Below are 21,757 nucleotides of genomic sequence, written 5' to 3'. Positions count from 1 at the left end.
GTCTCTTGGCCTCCAGTCCCTTCTCCGTCCAGAGTGACCAGTGCTCTCTTTCTGCAAAAATGACTCTCAGCGACAGGGTATGCCATTCGCACAGGTTTAAAACGCTCACTATCATTTAGTTACCCTTGAAATTCTCATAGCCACCAATGAGGAAGAGTAGAGAGAACGCACACCCCAACAGGTGCAGGTTTCTAGATTCACATCTTACCCTGGGTTTACATGCAACTGGTCTCCCCGGAGCTCTGTGCTCTGTTTCTTGCCCCCAAAGCACTGACAAGTGAGAACATGGGCAAGGGCAGACCAGATGACAACTGAAACAAAGAGAATAAAAAGGATGACAATGTGAAGGGCCCTTCAAATGGGGATGCCTTTCCTATCAGGATTAGAGGAAGCTCCTGGAACATGGAGCCAGTGTTACCTGTCCATTCATGGTGCTGCCGTGCTCTTGCCCTGAAAATAAATACAGCCAGCGACTGTTCTCAGCAAGTGTGTACCAGAATACACAGTAACTCACAACTTACTCTCTGTTCATCCCAGGAGTTACTGTACATGGTCTTACCATTACAACTGTAATTAAGTTGTAAGATACCTGTATATATTTTGTAATTGACTTTCTCAAGACCAAGTCCAAATCATTTACCTCCTCAACCCTCCCTCCACTACACACACACTATCAGGAAATTTGTGTTCATACTAAAAGAATGAACTCACCCCAGACAACTATCTTTTCTGGTTTCATTTCTTGGATGACAGGCACGTCACCTGTTAAACAGTCTACTTCCCCATTCTTCCTGCATCAGCCTCAGGGTCACTACTTTTCTCGTCCAGGCTTTACCTAAGCTGTTTTAGTGCCTTCTAAATGCACTCCTGTCTTTGGTGACCGGAGGCACACATAACTACATGCCAGATCTTTGTCTGTCTAAACCACCCAGCAGCCACATCAACTAGTATCAAAAAACCCTTCAGTGACTTGACTTACTTTGGCTTGGCTCTTTGTTTCTGGGGCTGCCTTAGCAAGGAACAGCAGGACAAGGGACTTGCAGAACAGAAAGCTTATTGTCTCACACACCAGGAGAGCGGGAATCCACAGCCAGGTGTCCCTGGGCTGGGTTCCTTGTGAGGGCTGTGGCTGACAGCCTGTCCAAGCCCTGCCCTGGTGTCATCTGCCGCATTCCGCTGAGCACCTGTGGCGCTATCCCTGTGGCTCAGGCCATTCTCTTTCTGTGCATCCCTGTGTTCTCAAACTTTTCCTGATGCCTGTACACTTGTCATGGCCTCACGTGAGTAGTGTGAGATGCTCAGGGCTAATTTCAGTGCTAAGAACAACTGCCTTTGCCTGACCTGGCTGGAAGATCAAGTTCAGTGTAGTTGGCTGTGTTCTCCTTCCTTTGACCTTTAAACCAGAGCAAGATTTAGCAAATCCGGTAGCTGTGAGGGCTCTGGTAGAAGACACACTGGTGTGTACCTTTCTGCTCATCAATCGGGGCAAAGTCCCCCCATGTTTTCTCCCTGAGTGATCTTCGTGTCTACAAAGCCTGCTCGCTAGGGGTAACAGAACAGACAATATGCCTTGGCCACTTTGCAAAATTAAGAATTTTTTTAGGTGAAAAGAAATACAATTCCTCAGTGCAAATTTAATCAACTTTTCAAAGGTTGACAGTTCTGTTGGGGGAAAAAAAAAGGCCAACAGAGACAAAGGTTTGTTGCCAAACTAAAGGTAAGTTTACAAAAATGTTTTAGGTTCTGGAAACCACTGGTGTAGGAATAACAGGAACAGGGTGTTTCATAATATTTTCCATACAAATATTTACCGACTCCAAGGGCAATAGCAGTGAAATATCTCCCCAGGGTGAAACTTACCGCTGAGACCAGGGTGGACAGCCAGTGGGTCTTTATTTGATGTATTAGCCGGGGCTCTCCACAGTGGGGTGGTGTATGTTTATTTGTCCTCATGGAGTTACTCCCCTTGGTCTACCTCATAACTGCTGAGTCTCTACTATTTGTGGAGTTGGCTTTCTGGCTTTTCAGCGGCCTGTAGAATCCTGCAGGCAGGGCTGCGTACTGGCCCCAATAGTGGGAGGAGACCCGGGGAGTGCAGCACCATTCTTGGGAAGAGGACAGTTGGCAAACAAAAGGCAAGGAGGGAGGCTGTGCTTGTCTTTCCCGTTTCTCTAGTAAGCTCATTTCTGTTAACTAGGAAATCATGACCTGCCCTTAGTCCAGGGGGATACTGATTCTTCTTGCCATCGTCTTTCTTGAAAAGATGATCATCCCAGAGTCACTCCAGAAAACGTGCAGATTTAACCTTTTGTGTTAATGGGGAACCAGAAGTCTGCCACTTAGACTGTCACCAGAATGGAGCATTTATAACTATGGTTGGTGACTTGTATCACATCCAAAGCTACAGAATTAAGATACGACTAACTCTGGTCTAATGAATAAACTTCCAGTTAACGTGTATTGTCTCCATATACAGCTCAGAGAGATGCATAATAAAAAAAGGAAATTAATGCTCACCTCATGTGGCCTAGCACCAACATCCCATACCAGAGGTTCACCTCCTGCCTGGATTTCTGACTCCAGCTTCCTGTTAATACCAGCCCTGGGGAGGCAACAGAGATTAATCAAGTTCTTGGGTCCCTGTTATTCGCCAGGGAGACCTGCACTGTCTTTCTAGCTCTGGAACTGCAACGCAGGCGTTTCTGACATTTGGAGAGTGAACCAGCAGATTGGAGCTCACTCTGTCTCTCAAATAAACAAAGAAAATTCAGAAGGAGCCATCAAATTACATAGCAAGGCAACATCGTGGGCTGGGGAAGGCGTGGGAGTAGAACTGAATCTGGGGTCCTTCAGGCTGTGTGACTCAGAGACAGTTGGGGTAAAGGAAGATTTGATTCTTGCTCTTTTTTCAGATTGATTTATTTATTAACGAAGAGGCAGATTTACAGGGAGAATCAGATACAAAGAGAAAGATGTGCCCACTGGTTCACTCACCAAATGACCACAATGGCTGGAAGGCATTCCTGGGCCACAAGCAGGGAGCTGAATGTGAAGTGGAGCAGCCAGGACATGAACTGGCACCCATATGGGAACCTGGAGCTTGAAAAGGGGAAGATTTAACCACTCAACCATCATGGCAGACCCTCACATTGGTTTTGACAAAAGCAATACAAATCCCATATGAAGACTGTGCCTCCCACCCAGACTGTTAAAGCAGAGCTAAAATGCATGAAACATAAAAATGAAACAGCACTTCATGAAAAAACAGTCTGGATATATCAGTGGGTGGGGGAAAAATCATATGGTTTATTTGATTCTATTTAAAGATGATTTATTTATTTGGGATGCAAAGTTGAAAGAGGGTTTTTTAATCTACTGTTCGACCTACTGGGTCACTTCCAAAGTGGCCACAATGGCCAAGGCTGATCTAAGCCCAAGGCAGGACTGGAATTCCATTAGAGTCTCCTATGCGAGTGCAGTGGCCCAAACACTTGGACCATTTTATGCTGCTTTTCCAGGTGCTAATGTTTACGTGGTGCTGGATGAGAAGTGGAACAACTGGGATGATAACCAGCTCTCACAAGAGATGCTGGTGTTACGGGGAGTAGTTGATCCTGCTGTGCCCATAATGAGGACCTGTTAACATATATAAAGATATAAGATAGGGGATTTAAAAATATAACCTAGGAGTAATAAATTATCAAAAAAATCCATCTGAAATATTTTTGAAAGAATAACATTTAGGTTAGTGTGTGAAAATTTTCATTTGAGCACTCAAAAATGTTGTAATGTTGCAAATTCATCAAACTAAAAGAATAGAAGTAAAAAATATAATCCCTGAAGTCATACAGTTATGAACCGTGGTAAACTGAAAGAGAGATCTGGAGAAATGACCAAGAGTCAAACAGGGAGATATGCAAAACATGCAGAAGAGGTAAAATTAAAGCAAGTACTGATAAAGTTAATCAGTTGTTTAAATGCAGCTACTGACAGAGACCAATAGAATTAATATTCAAAGAGGTAAAAGCTAAGAATATTTCAGAATCTGAGAAGAGGGGATCACAGCACGTTCCGAGCAGGAAAAATTAGAAGAAATCGACACCCCATAGAGTGGTGTTAAACCTGGGAACTGCAAATAAAGACAAGCTTGAACTCAGCCAAAGTGAAGATTGATAAGAGGAAGAATGGCAAAACCAGCCGTTTTCTTCTCACCAGAAATAACGAAATACTATCTTCAGGTGGGTTAGAACAAAATCACCATCAGCCAGCAGCAGCCGTGCCCTTAGTGAAATGATCCTTGCCAGGACGAAGCAAGGATCCTTCCGGATTGTAATAGTGCCCTTTCCTACAGCAGGGGTCAGCAGACAACAGTCTTGTGATAAGGCATGGGCAGATTAAATGAGCTTGAAGTACATGACCTGCTTAACAAAGATGTTGGCACATGGTGATTGATCTGCATCAGCTGCTATTGTGTTGGGTCTGCAAGGTGGGCAGACAGGAGATTTCACTGTGAGCCAACTTCCAGTAAACACACTGTGTTAAAGCATTGGCATCATCAAGCAGGAAAACTTGGTCCTAAGGAGCAAAGTCTGTGATGTGAGGATAGATAGTGATCAAAGCACATTTATAAAAGTCAATAACATCTGATGATTGAGTTTTAAAACAAGAAGTATTGAATAAAGCCTTTTAAAACGCTGAAGTGTGGAGGGGTTGACTGCAGTTAAAGTGCTTGTGGCCTCCTTTTAGTGTTTGTGAGAATGGAAATGATCTTGAGGAACCAAGCATTGTCGAGGGTGCCCCTTAAATTCCCAAGACTGGGACAAGCATATGGCACAGTGAATTAAGCCACCACCTGCCACACCATCGTCTTATATGACTGTTGGTTCCAGTTCCAGCTGCTCTAATTCCCATCCAGTTCCCTGCTAATGTGCCTGGGAAAACAAAACAAAACAAAACAAAAAAAGATGCCTCAAGGGCTTGAGCCTCTGGCATCCATGTAGGAGACCCTGATGGAGCTCCAGGCTTCTGACCGTGGCCTGGCCCAGCCCAGGCTGTTGGAGCTGTGAATGAAAGCTATCTCTAGTCTGTCTTTCTCTGTCTCTCAAACTCTGGCTTTCAAATAGGCAAATAAATCTAAAAAAAAAAAAAAAAAAAAAAAAAGCAGAGGGGAAGTTGAATCAAAAGTACATCAATGTGGAAATAGGAAATAATATGGTAGAAATGTTAACCTACCTGATTTGATCTTTACACAAGAAATACATGTTTCAAATGACCACACAGTACCACATAAACTGGTACAATTAAAAGAATGCTTGTAATAATTTAAAAATATATAGGAGAATTCAGGAAGGAGCAGAACACTGCACAACAGTAGAAAGTGAGAGCATTTCAAGGTTGCCCAAAGTTCTTTCATCTCGAGCAATGAAAGCGGAGAGGCTGAATTACCCTGTAGACGGTCATGAATATGTATAGCTGTGCATGTGCTAGATGCATAGAAATCATAAATTCACATTTACATTTTGCATTTTCATTGAATTTCTAACATGCACAGAATTAAGAAACAACTCATGAGGCCGGTGTTTGACCTCATTTGAGATGCTTCACTTTGGAGTAACCGGGCCTCCCAGCTCTGACTCCTGACTCCAGGTTCCTGTCAGGATGGACCTGGGAAGACGCAGTGATGACTCCAGAACTTGTGTCCCTGCTGCCCCCATGGGGGACCTGGATGGAGTTCTCTGTCCATGATGTCCGGTTCCAGGCTCTGAGCCAAGCTGGGAACCATTGGGCAGGGAACCAGCAAGTGGGACTGCTCCCTGTCTCTGTCTTGCCACCAATTACAAATTTTAAGCATTCAAAATTTGTATCTCCTTATCGTAATCAAGGATCCTAGATGCAAGCCCTGTAAATTTTCCATTTATTTAAGATTTATTGTATTGATCTGAAAAGCGGTGCAGTGAGGCAAGAACAAGAGAGCTCTTCTGTCCACTTTTGAAATAACTTCTTAAATGACTATTTTTAATCTTTAAAAAAATATGCATTTGAGACTATTGATTTTCATCTGATCTTGGCAGGCCTTATCCCTCAAATTTTGCAATTAAAATTTTTTTATTAATATTCACTCTAAATACTATCACCTTTCCACTTGATTTCTTTTTTGCCCCATGATTGGTTTAAAATGTTATTGCATAGTTTCTAAATACTGAGGAAATACTGAATATGTTCTATATGGTCAGGAGACATAGTATATAAGTCAGCTTGGACTGTTGCAGCAGAATGCCAGGGACTGGAGCCTCCAGAGGCTGCAAAGTCCAAATCCAAGTTCGGCGGAGACCAATCACTTGTGAGGGCTCCCCTGGTTTGCACGGTTTCTTTTGGTGTCCTTACACTGTCTCTTCTCTCATCTGAGTACGAATTGGGCCTGGCCCTCCCTGCTCAGCCTCCGAGTTCAGACAAGATTGGACGTGTTCAAGGTGGTAGGAGCATGGCCTCACTGTCTCTTCTCATAAACATACTAATCCCATCCTGGAGGTTGCACACTTGACCCATTCTGACCTTCGTGACTTCCTGTAAGTCCTGTCTTTCTTTGATGAGACTGTATAGTTTCCCAGAAACTATTTTATTTGCTAATATTTTCAAATGTAGTATTCAACTTTTTATGTGTTTTTAAAAATTTATTTATTTATTGACTTGAAAGACAGAGACAAGAGAGATCTTCCATCCGCTGCTTCACTCCCCAACTGTCTCCAATGGCCTGGGCTGAGCCAGGCCAAAGCAGAATTCCATGTGGGCATCCCCCATGAATGGCAGGGACCCAGTACTCGGGATCTACACCAAGCCTTTTATCCATGTTTGCATTAGCAGGGAACTGGATTGAAAGTAGAGCAACTGGGATTTGAACTGGTGTTGGTATGGATGTCACAATGCTAGCCCCTACATTTTCTATATTCTTATTTGCTTTTTTCCCCCTTATTTATGTTCCAAGGGCTTACAGAAGCACTTAATTAAGGTTTGAAACATTTTAATTATATTTCTACCCAATTTCCCTGTATTTAATACCTCATACTTCCTATATAAGTGTGCTTTTTTTAGTCTATCTCCATACTTGTGTGTTATGTCTTCATTGAGAAATTTATAAAAAAATAAATTTATAAATAAAAAATTTACTCTTTTTATCCTGTGTACTTCAAGTACTTTTCATTATTCTCCTGGTTTTCAAAACTAACACATGCTTCATTTTTTTGAAGTTTTATTTAGTTTATTCATAAAATCACATATTTCTTTTCTCAGATATGGCTCATACAAAAGAGTTACAGTGAAAATTCAGTGGATTATGCTTTGTATAAAGTCTTTATGTTGCTTCAATTTCTTTTTTTTTTTTCTTTTTTTTTTCCTTTGACAATCCTTACATATTTAACTGGGGGTAAAAAAGGTTCAAGGCCTAAAGGGGGATATAGAGGAAGAAGCCCCACCCAGTTTCCCACCCACCCTAAGTCCCGGATGTGGGGCATGCTCTGAGATACTCACTCAAGTGGTTCCAGTAGTTCACCATTCATGGGTCGCTGCCAGTCTCGCCACTCCAAGCACGATGTGGTCATTGAAGAGTCCATTGATTGACACAGTCCCTTCTAGAGTCTCCATTTGCCCAGTATTTTGCTGCCAACAGATAGCTGAGGTTGTTGCTTGACTTGTTCTGTCTTTTCTTGGTTAGGACTCTGAGTCCGGTGTCTCGACTGGGGAGATCCTCAAAGAAATTTTGAGGTATTCCCAGTCCAGATTCCTGCGTGTTCTAGTAAGCATAGGGCCCGGCACAGTCCATTGCCCTGATCAGCTGGTGGTTGCAGTTGCTGGGTCGGTTCTGGCTCCACCCGTGTCCTCTTGCAGTCCAGCCTGGTTCCGCCCTGGACACACTTGGCCCTCGCACGTACCAGTAGGAGTTGCAGCCCAGTCAGGGCGGCCCACAGTAACCCCAACCAGGCCCACCCCCTACCCTGGCTTGCCAGTATGTATGGCATACTAGTCCAGTCTGTCCCAAATACCCTTCTGTTCATATACTTGCCAACAGGTATTGCAACCTACTTCCATCCAACCATCTCATCCAACCGTCCCCAATGGATGTTGTTGGGTGTCTGTCTAGCCACCCCAGCCCCTGTCCTAGTTCCCATGCCCTCCCGTGGAAGGTGATGACCCACGAGGGAGGAGCCCACTATTTCCCTCCCAGGTCGCTCCCATTCCAGTTGTGCCCTCTCCAGTTGGCCCTGTGGTTCAACTCAACATGTCTAACCCTTTGTACCAGCTTCCACCAGCTGATGCTACAACTAAGCCCCAACAACCCTCACCAACTCTGATTGTAGCTTGCACCAGTGGGAATAGTCAGCCCAGCCTGGTTTTCACCCAATCTGGTCCACATGAGGTGCGCAGGTGCTGTGTCCCTGCCTGGTCTGGTCTACCCCCTACCCAGCTCACGCTCCTCAGTGTAACTTGCTGTTCAGCTAGGGAACCACCCTTTATTCCCCTGTCAGCTCTGCCTCCTCTTTCCTGGTTCTCACATGTGCTGGTTGGGTGCTGTGGCTGTATCCGGCTCAGGCTACGTCACCTTGGCATTCCAACTTGTGTGTTGCTTTTGTCACGACCGGACCTGGTTCGACCTGCACTCTGTTCTGGCATTCGGATTTACCAGTGGATGACATGAGCAGATTCAGCCTGGTCTGCCCCCAACCCATGCCAAATGCATGCCAGTGGGACACTTTCTATGACCTCTTGGCTGTTACCTTCCATGTTCCTTGCGCTAACCTGCAGGGTCTGTGTCCTGCCAGAGGAGTTGCCCGAGCTCCTCCATCAGAACCTCTCCATGTGCCAGGTTTTGCGCATACCAGTGGGTCCATGTGCCAGTTCGCTTCCTGTCCTAGCAGGAACAGTGGCCTTTCCTAACTGGCCATCATCCCATTCTGGTTCTTGCTGTAGAGTGTTTCAGCCCAGCCACGGTTGTCCACACCCCTATATAGCTCGTATATGGCTCAGTTGAGGTTGGGACCTAGCCTAGTCCGTCCCACATCTACCCTGGTACTCCAAAGCACCAGAAGGTGTTACGGTCTGGCCTGGCCCGGTACGTCTTTTTCCAGTCCACACTTGTGCCAAGGGAGACGACAACTGTATCCAGACCCGACCGCAGCCCCATCCACCTGTCACGACCCCTGCCTTAGACACCGTGGCTCAACTCTGTGCTTAATGTGGACCAGTTGGAGCCAAAACCAAGCTGGGCATGTCCTGCGCTGCACGCTGTGTTCCAATCATGTTTGTGGACTAAGGTTTGCTTAGTCCGAACATTCAGGTCTCAGTCCCACACTTGCATTAAGGTTTCATGTCTCGGTTCCTGGGAATCATCAGAAATTAGTGTCTAACCTACGCTAACGCTGGTCTTACTTATGGGTGTCCCAAAGCAGCTATTTCATATCATCAAAACCCCAGAGCTCGCCACTGGGCAGCCAGCAGGCAGAGCCTGGCACCACTTGGTGCACTGGCCGCCCAAGGCCGGGGTCTCTGTCCCTGCCTTGCGTCAGGGACTGTGGCCAAGACCCTGGCGGGGTTCCGTCCGGCAGAGACGCCCCCGACAAGTGCCACCTTGATGGGGGTTTAAGCCTGCCCCTTGTCCTGAGACTGGACCCACCCTACCTGTCCTGCTGCCAGCTTTTGGCTGGTGGTGACAGGGGAGAGCTAGGAATTTACCCCCAGCTCCCAGCCATCCCCCGCGGGTACTTACCCACGAGGAGGCTTTAGGTGCTCCCGGGCCAGGAGAAGGCCGGGGTCTCTGTCCTAACACATGCTTCTTATAGAATATTAGAAAAACTGAAAATGTTACCTTTGTAATTTAAAAAAAGAGAAAAGGCGTGTTTGAAACAGGCACAGTGAGTGATCGTCCATTTGTGGGTCTACTTCTATTGATGCCCGCAAGAGCAAGGGCTGAACGAGCTCATATCAGGCACCTCAGACGCCAACTGGGTCTCCCGTGGGAGTGGCAGGGCCCCAAGTACTTGGGCCTTCCGGGGTGCACAGTTCCAAGAAGACAGAATCAGAAGTGGAGCTAGAACTTGACCCTGGGGACCCTGGGAGGGGATGCAGGGGTCCCTAACTGCACTTTAGCTGCTACACCAAGCAGCCGCACCTGAAAATCATTTTTACATAAACATTAATTACTGTTCCAGAGAACTGAAATTGGTTGTTTTTTTTTTCTGATAAGTGCTTATAAGACAATTTTTAAAACAAAATGAATAAAGAAAATAAAAATCTTACCATTTAGAGATCACTACAGTTAATATTTTGATGTATAATTGTCCAAATTTTTCTACAAACATTAATAAGTGAAGGATCATAGAAAATACTCTGCAAGTGACTTTTTGACCTGCCATTCTTTTGTAATAAAACCAAGACAAGAATGTACACATATTTCTATGTTAATAATCAAATACTTACATTAGAGCACTTGCTTTTTGTTGTAAGAATGGATGTTATTATTTTATCTTGTATTGGAGAGCATACAGTTCATAAAAGTTGTTTCAATATCTTTCCTTTGGTATTTTCTTTCAGTTAACATCTGATTTTAAAATCGCTTGCTTGCAATGTATCTCTCCAATGAGAGATTCATATTTGCTAAAAATTCCTATTTACTAAGAATTCATATTTACTAAAAATTTAACATGCACAAATTACAATAACATTCTGTGTAATTTTTCACCCGGTAGATGGAAAGAGACATTTTTAAAAACGATTACTCTGCAACATCGTTATGGGTGTGGAAACTAGGTCCTGTCCTGAGCTTCTGGTAGGTGAATGATGTGGGAGAATCTTCCTTGAAGGCAACTTGGAAATATGCATGGAAAACAGCTGCCGTGGCTGTTCATTTTCACAGATGTTTCATGAGAAAAATCTGATTTTTTTCCAAGGTCTTACTGGACAGGAGTCACATTACATATAGATGCTATAAACCCAATGTTAACATAAAATTTTTTTTTTCTTAGGGATATTCCAAATAATGAGTCCAGGTGCCCTGAAGGTTTCCTGAAGTGTGCTTTAAGTATTGAAAATCTCTTTTGACACCTGCATAAATCACCGTTGCCTTGGAAGTCTACCCATAACAAAATCAGGATTCTATATTTGATGGTAGGACAGGGAGAGAAAAAAACCTACAAACCTGCTTCTTAAAATGTGAAAAGCAGCATCACACATTGGGGGAGAGACACAGGAGGAAAGAGAGAGCCCCAATATCCACTAGTTCACTCTCCAAATGGTCACAGTGGCCAGAGCTGGGTAAAGCCGAAACCATGAGCCAGGAACTCCCTTCAGGTCTCCCAAATGGGTTCAGAGGCCCAAGTGTTGGGACCAACTTCTGCTGCCTTCCAGGCATATTAGAAGTGGAGCTGCCAGGACTTAAGCCATATGTGTTATTGACTTTACAGGCCAGGGCTTAGGGGTTAAACTTGCTGTGCCACAATACCGGCCTCACCAACCTGTTGTGTTCCACTCAGGGCCTTCCCCCACTGAATAAAACTGCTAAACTCTTTCCTGACATTTCTTACCTTGAAATACTATGTCCTGGTATTTTGGTTGCACATATTGATGGGGATGCTGAGGCTGAAGAATCTAAATACATATTCTGGAGTCTGGATGCCCAGAAAAATACCTTGTTCTAGAACTATCAATAAGACTGTTTGAAAGGTTTAACTGAAAAGTCAGTGTCGAATCTGTTCATGATCTGACTGCTCTGGTTGTCTCACTGAACAGGTGGCATGTAGGCACGTGGGGGCCCTGCTCGGCTACCTGTGGAGTTGGCATCCAGACCCGAGATGTGTACTGCCTGCATCCCGAGGAAGCACCTGCCGCTCCTGAGGAATGCCAAGACGAAAAGCCCCACGCCTTACAAGCGTGCAATCAGTTCGACTGCCCGCCAAGCTGGCACATTGAAGAGTGGCGGCAGGTATGGCAGCCTGGCCACTAGCCAAGGCTCACCATGACTTTGATGGAAAGAACCCTGCCTTGTACCAAGAAAAACAGGCCAGGCCCCTCCTCTCACTCCTCCTGTCTCCTTAGTGTTCCAGGACATGCGGTGGAGGGACTCAGAACCGGAGGGTCACCTGCCGGCAGCTGCTGACAGATGGCAGTTTTTTGAACCTCTCGGATGAGCTATGCCCAGGGCTCAAGGCTTCCTCTCATAAGTCCTGTGCCAGGACAGACTGCCCTCCATATTTGGCTGCAGGAAACTGGTCAAAGGTAAGATTTGTGTGTTCCCCCAAGGTCATGCTCAAGTTCCTGCAAGGTGCAATAAGGTGTCTGGGCTGTACGGTGTAAGGGGGCCTCACGCCCACACTCTGGACTGGGCAGGTGTCCAGGCCTAAGCACACTGATTTCTTTGCAGCTGTGAATTAATAGTATTTCAACTGCTTTCATCATCTTTCTCCCAGAGAAGTCCCTTGCTCTGGAAACTGCCAGCTGCACAGTATGAAAGGATCAACTTAAGAATCAGTTTGGCTCTTCTCTTCTTTGTGCCCCCACCTATGGTATTCATTGTTCAATCCTGTCGTTTCATCTTCCTGAAGAGCTTTCCACACCTTCACTTTCTCTGTCTTGCTGCTGCAAGTTTTATCCTTCATCATCAAAGCTTGGATGATTGAAAAAAAAAGTAGACTTCTGGCACATCATGACAATGCAGGCATGGTTTAACACATTCTGGTAGTGATGCCTTATTACCCAGGTGGGTAAATAAAACCTTAATGGCATAAGTGAGTGGCCTGGACTCCCACCGCTAGCCAGGTAGACGTAGAAGCCCATTCCTTCTGACTTTATTCTAAGGGTCCTTTTCTATTGTGTGACCTTGCCCACTTGATTTCCCTGCTCTTCCATCCCTAGACCATCTAATGACCCATGATATTCCTAAATCGCCTGGTTGCTCAGAATTTTCCAGGTGTTACTGTTTCAGCCAAAGTGGTCTTTCTTGGACTGACAGTCCTTTACCCTCGCTGCATGCTGAACTGAGGTTTAACACAGATTCTAAAGCAGGTAATTGAAGTATCTTATCAGATACCTTATCAGTGGTGTGTGTGGGGTGGGCGAGTAATCTCATGTCCTTGCCAACCAGATTAGATTAAAGAGGTAGAGAGCTAGCTCTAACCTCGGGAATAACCTCAAGAAATAAGAAAGGGCAGTGAGTGTATTCACGAAATGTGCCAAGTCCCCAGTTTAGTATCGGGCATCGTCCTCATCTACCACCATCTTCTCATGACGTGGCCTTGGATGCAGCTGTTGTCTCCATCTCTACAGATGAGAAAGCACAGTAAATTCATTCATTCAGATTAAGGAACTTACCCAAGGGAAGTGGTAGGACTCAAAGCCAAGATTGTGTCACCCAAGTTTAGAAGAAAGAGAATGTACTCTTGTCTTGTATTCAAGAACAAGGGCTTTAATCCTACCAGAGGGTTGTCCTGCTTCAAAACACCAGAACTCACTGAGCCCCCATTTTCCTTTCTCTAACTATGGCTGCTGTTAGAATTAAGATAGTAGGCCTAGAAGCATCTACCAGAGTAGGCCCTTCTTACTCACTTTGATGACAAGTCCACATTTCTGGTTGTAGGCTGAAATGTATCCCACTCCTTCTGTCCACATTACGAGGAGGAGCTAGCAATGATTCCACTGGGAAGGACTCTCCACAAGAGATTGTTACACTGGCTGTCAGTGATGCAAGGGACAGGAAACTGTCTCTTTCTTTGGGCAGGTCCTAGACAAGGAGACACAGCTATTTCAAGACAGACAATGTCTCCGAGCAACACTGGGAAAGTTAGACATCTGCCCCTTGAAGCTTTGTGAACAAAAGTTGGTTTGCTTTCTCTCCTGTCCTGTCTACACAAGGAGAAAAAGCTCTCTAAAGAAAAATCATTAATTTGAGACTGAGTCAAGCAGGGAAATTGGGTGCAGGTTCAACAGCAGGATACCTGATGAGTGGGTAGGCAGTTTTTATTCCAGTTAAACCCCATTGTCACCGAAGGTGAAGAATCCACTTGCTACTACTATAAGGTTGAGGCGAGAATCACAGCAGGGAAAGGCCCGTGCCTTTTGGCCAGCACTCATGGTATTGTGAATGCTTTGTCTCCTAGCTACACTTGGTGTGGCATAGGACCAGTCAGGTGGACATTAGCTGGGTGTTTGGGAGAAATGAAAACCCTCAAATCCCATCCAGATCTAAGGGAGGGTCTACCTGTCAGCAAGATCCCCTGGGTTGTGAGGTGCTCTCTCAAGTGCGAGAAGCATCACTTTCTGCTCCCACATCCTTGGTTAGATTTCTTGGTTCTTTTTTTTTTTAAGATTTATTTTTATTATTTTTTCATTGGAAAGGCAGATATACAGAGAGGAGAGACAGAGAGGAAGATCTTCCGTCCGATGATTCACTCCCCAAGTGAGCGCAACGGGCCGATACTATGCCGATCCGAAGCCAGGAGCCTCTTCCGGGTCTCCCACGCGGGTGCAGGTTCCCAAAGCTTTGGGCCGTCCTGGACTGCTTTCCTGGGCCACAGGCAGGGAGCTGGAAGGGAAGCGGGGCTGCTGGGATTAGAACCGGCGCCCATATGGGATCCCAGGCGTGCAAGGCGAGGACCTTTAACCATTTGCGCCACCGCGCCGGGCCCTAGATTTCTTGGTTCTTACAAGCTAGAAGTGACTCTGGGCCAATTTGACTTCTGGGATCAATTCTGAAGGGAAAGGAAGTGGGTGGGAATTGTGGGAAAAAGAGGCACTTGTTTCTGGATGCATCCAGGGAGCAACTCAAGCCACTACCACTCTGTAAAATACCTCCACTAAACTTAAACAGGTCTTTACACTTCCCTCCTGGCTTTTGGAAATACTTCTTTTCATTGCAGCTGCATGGTGGTAACATTGCTTCTCTTCCCTTTCCCAGTGACAAACTCAATGTGTGGGTTCCAGTTATGGGGGGCTAAAGTCATGCCATTGCCATGCACATTGTGTTGTTTGCCTTAGTGTTTTTGTTGTTGAGGTCCTCAAATCCCAAGTGTGGCTTTAAGCTCTCTTGCTCCAGGAAGACTTCCACTCCCTAAAATCACACAGTGCTTCCCACCTTTCATTCACATGTATTGTATTTTGTTGGGCAGCTTCTTCCAGAGCTCTTAGGTGGTCTTCTCTGGCTTACTCTCTCCTTGAGGCCAGTGGTAAAGCAATTGTGGGAAGGTCCTTGGGTGCTATGGAGCCCGAAGAGTCAGTACTCTTCCTTAGGAGTCTGCAAAGTTAGAGAAAATACAAGGTGGAATTGAAGTAGCATGCTTTAGAAAAAAGCTTAGATCTACTGAAACAAAATCATTAAATGATTCATGGAAAGGATTTTGCTGGGGAAAAACAAAACAAGAGGAGGAAGCAAACAAACAAAAGAAGAGGTGATCTGGAGTGAGCCCAAGGCAGCCAGGATCATAGGCAGTCCTGCTTCAGAGCAAGGAGCAACATCTGCTATACCTAGAGCTGAACTCAACCAAGACACCCTCTCCCCTGCAGCCAAAGCCAAAACCCAAGAAGCCCTCAGCTGGTGAGTGCATACTCAGTGTAGCCCCCGACTCCAAAAGCCAAAGTTCAGCTTCAGTCCAGCAAGGCACACAGCTTGCCGCAACCCAGTCCGCATTTCCTGCTGGGTTCAGTTTTGCTCCATTAGATGAAATTTTCTCTCATTTCAGAGCTGCTTTATCTTGGCAGGTACTCTGGCCCCAAATGACCCACCTGCCTGCCAAATGGGCCGTTTTGCCACAGGATGGCTCACTTGGAGGCGGCCATCCAATCTTGTGGTTCTGGATAAAGTCTCCACATTGGCAATGGCCACTAACCTGGACACTGAATTGCTGAGGAGCTGTGCCAAGATTTGCATTCTGCATGGAGTCAGCCCTGTTGGCCTAATGGTCCTTTTGCCCCAACATGCCTTCTATTCACAGCATGTTTGAGCTTTTCTCCATTCACTGAGTTAGCGGTTTGCTTCCATTCCTTAGACCTGGATCAAGCCTTAGGCAGAAAGGAGCCTTTTGTTCTTGTCCACAGCTCTCCAGGTTGCAGGAAAAGAACAGTGACTCATGGCTGGCAGTGTTCCTAAGTGGGGTGGGGGGTCCCATGAATCTGCAGTACACCTGCTTCTGTCCTCTTTCCTGGACTGAAATCCAGTCACCTTCCCTCGTTCTGTATTTTCTCTACTTTGATGGCACTTTCTGTCTACATTCAGCTTTCTCCTTTGTGATATTTTTGGGGGGGTTGTTAGCTTTCCTGTATATTCAAATGCATCTTCTCTGCTGGCTTGTCTACTTGACTTCCCCACAAGGCTCAGCATGTGACTCTTGAGTTTGCATTGCTGGATTTTGCTCTGTGGTTGATTCTGTGTCCTGACGTCTTCAGTGTCTGTGGGGGAATCTCCAAGTCTAGGAAGACTTGTCACATCCCCAGCTAACAAATAGAGGGTCTTCAAAAAGTTCATAGGGAAAACTACGAAGATATTCAATATTTTGCCCCAAAATAAACTTACCATCTTTTCATTGCATTTTTCCACCTTCCTATGGGTTATATCTTCATTGTAGGAAAGCAAAGGAACAACCTCTCCATGCCATCTCCATGCCATCTGCACTACTTCACTTCCTGTCTTGGTCAGGGTACCATTATTTGCATCATTTCTAATTATCTCTGACCTCTTCATTTTCTGTATTTAGTTACACCTGCCTTCCAGCTCTTGATTTCTTGAAATACATCTCCATACACTAAGTAAAAAGCAGAAGATTCCTACAAATGCACCTTTTTTAAAGGCAAAGAACAGTTCAAGTTCTGCCCACAACATGTGCATTTCCCAATGTGCCCTCGCAGGTTCTTAGTAAATTTATTAATTATGACTTATGAAGGCAATAGTGTCTTGGAATCATTTCTCACTAGCTATGGAAAATGGCTGTGGTCTCTTCTCAACTTTTGCACTTGATATCAGATGGATAGCTTAAAACCAGCAAGAATGGAAGTTTTTGCACCACAGAAGTTGAAACAAAAATCAGAATTTTCTATTCCTGGGAACCTGTTGTGAGATACTTAATAGCAGGCAAATACAGGAAAGGTTTGCTCACACACACACACACACACACACACACACACACACACACACACACACACACACTTTCAGCCCATTGATCGAATTTAGGATGGAAAGGCCATCAAGAAGTGTTAGCCTTTGCACTCCTTTCTACAAAGTCTAAGAGACTGGGGTAAGCTTCTTTAAAACATTTTGTTTTCTTTTTCTAAGATTTATTTTCTTTTTATTTGAAATGCAGAGTTACAGAGAGGAAAGGCAGAGAAGAATCTTTGATCCACTGGTTCGGAGTGGATGTCCACAATGGCCGTAGCTGAGCTGATCTGAATCCAGGAACCAGGAGCTTCCTTCTGGTCTACCACACAGGTGCAGGGTCCCAAGGCTTTGGGCCATGCTGGTTTCCCAGGCCACAAGCAGAAAGCTTAATAGAAAACAGAGCAACCAGGACATGAACAGGTGCCCATAAGGGATGATAACAACATAAGGCAGAGACTGCCTGCTATGCCAGCACAACAGCCCTCCCTTTAATCTTTTTAAAACATATTGTCTTAATTGTGTTTCTTATCACAAATCACTATGTAGATGGTCATTCATCCACTTGAGTAACAATGTCTTTTGGTATTCAATTGGATAGTTCCCTTATAGTTGAATGTGTTCAAAAATACATCCATGTATCCAAATCCATGGACTTCTCTCTTTGTCCTATATATTTTAAATCTCCCCTCTTTTTCTTTCCATTTCCCCCCTATTCTTCTCCCAGTCTCCTCCAACCCCCTCTCTCTGTCACACACACACACACACACACACACACACACACACACACAACCCGAATACACTTTACTTTTCTGGCTGAATTGCGGTTGCCAGCAAGGAAGGACCATTTTCACATGTTTTCACTGAATTGGTGCTTGGAGAAACCCTTTGGCTGCAGGAGACTTGTGAAAGCCCCCCACTCTGCTGTGTGTTCCTATTTCCACAGCCACACATGCTCAGGCATTTAATCAGCAGACATCCACTGAACACCACTATGTTGGGGAACCCCAGGCACAAAAAGCAGTGGGGTGAATCGAGAACTGTCCTCAGTGAACTCACAGTTAAATGAGGCCAACAGCTGAAATAGTGTTTACAGCTATGTACCAAAAGCCCAATAAAATGCCCCACATACATTGCCATGAGAAAATTGAAAGAAAACAGTCAAAGTCTCCCTGAATTCCAAGAAACTGTTGTAAATGGTGCAAATGTAGAACTGGTATGAAAAAATGACTGCGGCCATGTCAGTACCCAAGTTCAAGGCCCGGCACTGCTCCTAATTTTCAGCTTCCCACTAAAGTACACTCTGGCAATAATGAAATAATGGCTCGGGTATTTGGCTTCCTGTCACTTGTGTGGGAAGTGAAGTTCCAGATTCCTGGCTTCAGCCTGGCCTGTCCTTGGATGTTGAGGACATTGGGGCATCAACCAGTAGATATGAGATCTCTCTATTTCTCTCTCTCTCTCCCTCTCTTTTTCTCTCTCTCTCCCTCTCTTTTTCTCTCTCTCTCCTCCTCTTTGTCTCAGTGCTTGCCAAATGTAATTTTTAAAAATTTTTTAATTTTTATTGATTTATGTTTAGCACGAGTGCAGACAGGTAGAAATGAAAGGCAAGAGTATTGTGGGCAGTGATCAAAACAGGCACAGGTTAGTGAGGTTTTTGAAAGTGGGAATTGAGAAGATGGTAGAATGTGAGAAGCAGAGGAGAGGGTTCAGCCACTCTTGGTAGAACTTGGAGTGTTATTTCCCTTCCTCTACTGCTTACTTAGGCCATAAGCAGGGAACTGGGTGGGAAGTGGAGCAGCTAGGACATGAACTAGCACCTACATAAAATGCTGATACTTGCCGGCAGAGGATTAGCCAGCTGTTGAGCCACTGTACTGGCCTTACATAAAGGCATTTTAAAATTCCATTTCTATCCTTTGAAGCCCAACCCACAAAAAGAATGAAAAAGAATGCTCCATCTTCAAAGAACAATAAAGTGGCCTAATCCCAAACTATACATTAAGAAACATACCTCCCAAGACCATAAAATCCAGACCCAAATGAGAGGCAAACCTGAAAACTGACCAGTATATCCTCTGGCATTGAGAGGGGTATAGATTTCTACAGGACACAGTGTGACAGACCTTAATGGCCTACGTAGTAGTTTTTGAGTGCAGGACCATGAGCCACCCCTGAAACTATGGGGAGAGATAGAGCTGAAAACATAGCTTTGAGCCTTGTCACCAAGGAAGACTGCCAGAGGAGTAGTGAGACAAAGGCCAGGATGCAGCTATTGCTGATTATCCAGGGAGCTTAGTCACGCCACCCATTCAAATGCTGAAATCTGAAGAGAATAAGGGAAATAAGAGATGTGGTGAGAGAGTGTTGAATACAACACACTGATGTCACCTGCCCTACCTGTGCAATTCCCAAACAGCCATAAGCCTTCTCACCACCGGCATGAAATCTAAGGGTGAACAAGAAGGGAGTGGGGAAGGTCGGATCAGCATGTGGGGAAAGAGGTACAATGCAAGAGCCATGGGAATGATGCAGTACAGGTGCCCCCCCAACCCCACCCTCTGGGAAAGGTGCCAAGAAGTTGACTTAGTCCTTCCTTCCCAAGGAGATGACTATCATGGAAAAAGTAAGGTTCAAGTTCACAGAAGAGATCAGAAAACAATGGAAGGAGATGAAAAGACAACTGGAGCAATGGGGTGGGGAATGGATGAGAAAACATAAAAGGGGTACACACACACAAGCTCCATCACAAGCAACACACACAGGAAAGGAAGAACTGAAAACAGAGAGATACTCGGATCCTCAAAGTTCATGAGGAAAAAGTAGGCCTGGATTTCAAGAGCTTGAGCTTGGCAGCTTGGGCTGCCAGGGCTAGAACAGGCCAGATAAACACCGTGGAGAACAGACACAGCAGCTTGGTTTTCAGAAGCCATTCAGACATGCCAAGCAGATGAGGAACAGCAGACATAAGCAGAATTGATGTTGAGAAGAACAGGACATGGCATTATCTAAATCATACCACAAAAAACTCATTGGAAATTTGCAGAGCAAATTTCATCCTTCCTATCAGCAAATTGATAGTTACTCACTTAAGTCAAAATATATCATTAAAAATCACTAACTATGGGCCGTGGACTGCAAGGCCATCCGCTCCATGTAGAAGTGCCCTTTGGAGTCCTAGCTATTCCACTTCTGCTCCAGCTCCCTGCTAATGCTCCTGGAAGAGTATTGCAGGATGGGCCAAGTGCTTTGGCTCCTTACCAATGTGGACCTGGATGAAGTTTCAGACTTCTGGTCTTGGCCAGGGAAGTCAGCCAGAGGATGGAAGATCCTTCCTATCTCTCTCTCTCTCCTTTTCAAATAAATAATTAAAAAAAAAAAATCACTAGCCAAATGCCTTGTTGATTTCTTAAATCTTCTTTGTTAACTTTAGACTACTTTGGGGAATTAAAAACCACACATTCCACAATTTCATTTTATTTTTTTCTAATATACTTGCATATATTAAGTTGCAAGTATATTATATATAATACATGATAAAATTGCATCAGCTGTTTAAATGTAAATTACATATGTACATAATAATGCTACTTAATGTGTAGCAGTTAGAGTGGGTTTTTTTGCATGTGCACATACTGAATGTTACTTTATAAAGAGCAGTTTTTAATATTTTTTATTTCTTGGATTGTTGGCAATAAGGCCATGTCAGCTCTTTTTAAAAGCATTTTACTATATAATGAGACAGCTAAAAATAAAGGACATAAAATCTAATGAGAAAACTAGATAAATTAGATTTCAGTTACAATGCCAGAAAAGTAAGTGCCATGACAATAAATTAGTGGAATCATTAACCTCTGTGATTAACTCAGAGAGAGAGAAAGGGAGGAAGGAAGGCAGGAGGGAGGGAGAGAAAAATGGAGGGGACAAGAAAGAAGAAAGAATGAAAACGAAAGGAGAGGATGGAGGAAGGGGAGAATGGAGGAGGGGAAAGGAGAGAGGAGGATGGGAGGAGGAGAGCACCAACTCCAGCCATCCTCTATGAGACTCAAGCCTAGCAAGTGGCTTGCTAGAGCGTCCCCTCTTTCTCCCTTGGAGACCTTGCCATCTTTGGCTGGGTTCACCTGGCCACGCTCCCTTGACTCTGCACACCTCTCATTGCAGTGCTCCGTCAGCTGTGGTGCTGGAACTCAGAGAAGAAAGCAGGTGTGCCAAAGGCTGACGGCCAAAGGCCGCCGTGTGGCTGTCAGCGAGGCGATGTGCAGGGCTCTGCCTGGGTTCCCGCTGGTCCGAAGTTGCCAGATGCCTGCATGCAGCAGTAAGTATGTGACGTGTATGCTTCACCAAGACAGGCTAACTCTACTCCTTCTGTCACCATGTCTCTCTCGGCACCAGCCATGTATCTGACCTGTGAGTGCAGAGAATCAAACAGAACCCAGAAACGCTTTAAGCAAGCAGATAGTAGAATGTGAAAGTCTAAGGCATACCTAGACTTCCTAAGCAGTGTCAGTTTTAAGAAATGGCCATCCACTCAACACATGAACCTTTAAGGCTTTCTTGCTAGGATTTAGATTCTCCACTTCTGCTAAGATGGCTTCCTCTCAGAGCTTACGAACATTCCTCTTGGAAGGTAAGCTG

At 44.9% G+C, this 21,757-nt stretch overlaps 1 protein-coding gene across 1 annotated transcript in view; it reads left to right on the top strand.

The window, feature by feature from the left end:
* ADAMTSL3 (ADAMTS like 3) overlaps positions 1–21,757 on the top strand; it is a 274,961-nt gene that overhangs the window by 187,926 nt on the left and 65,278 nt on the right. Inside the window, exons 19-21 of the mRNA XM_040968470.1 lie at positions 11,776–11,968; positions 12,082–12,261; positions 21,284–21,437. Of these exons, the coding sequence (XP_040824404.1) occupies positions 11,776–11,968; positions 12,082–12,261; positions 21,284–21,437 (527 nt within the window). The remainder of the gene's footprint in view (positions 1–11,775; positions 11,969–12,081; positions 12,262–21,283; positions 21,438–21,757) is intronic.

This window comes from Ochotona curzoniae, unplaced genomic scaffold (genome assembly GCF_017591425.1).
Source record: "Ochotona curzoniae isolate NIBS_2020 unplaced genomic scaffold, NIBS_Ocur_1.0 scaffold_4701, whole genome shotgun sequence".
Classification (NCBI taxonomy): Eukaryota; Metazoa; Chordata; class Mammalia; order Lagomorpha; family Ochotonidae; genus Ochotona; species Ochotona curzoniae.
The sequence above is the reverse complement of the archived record's forward strand: the minus strand, read 5'-3'. Positions and strand labels throughout refer to the sequence as shown.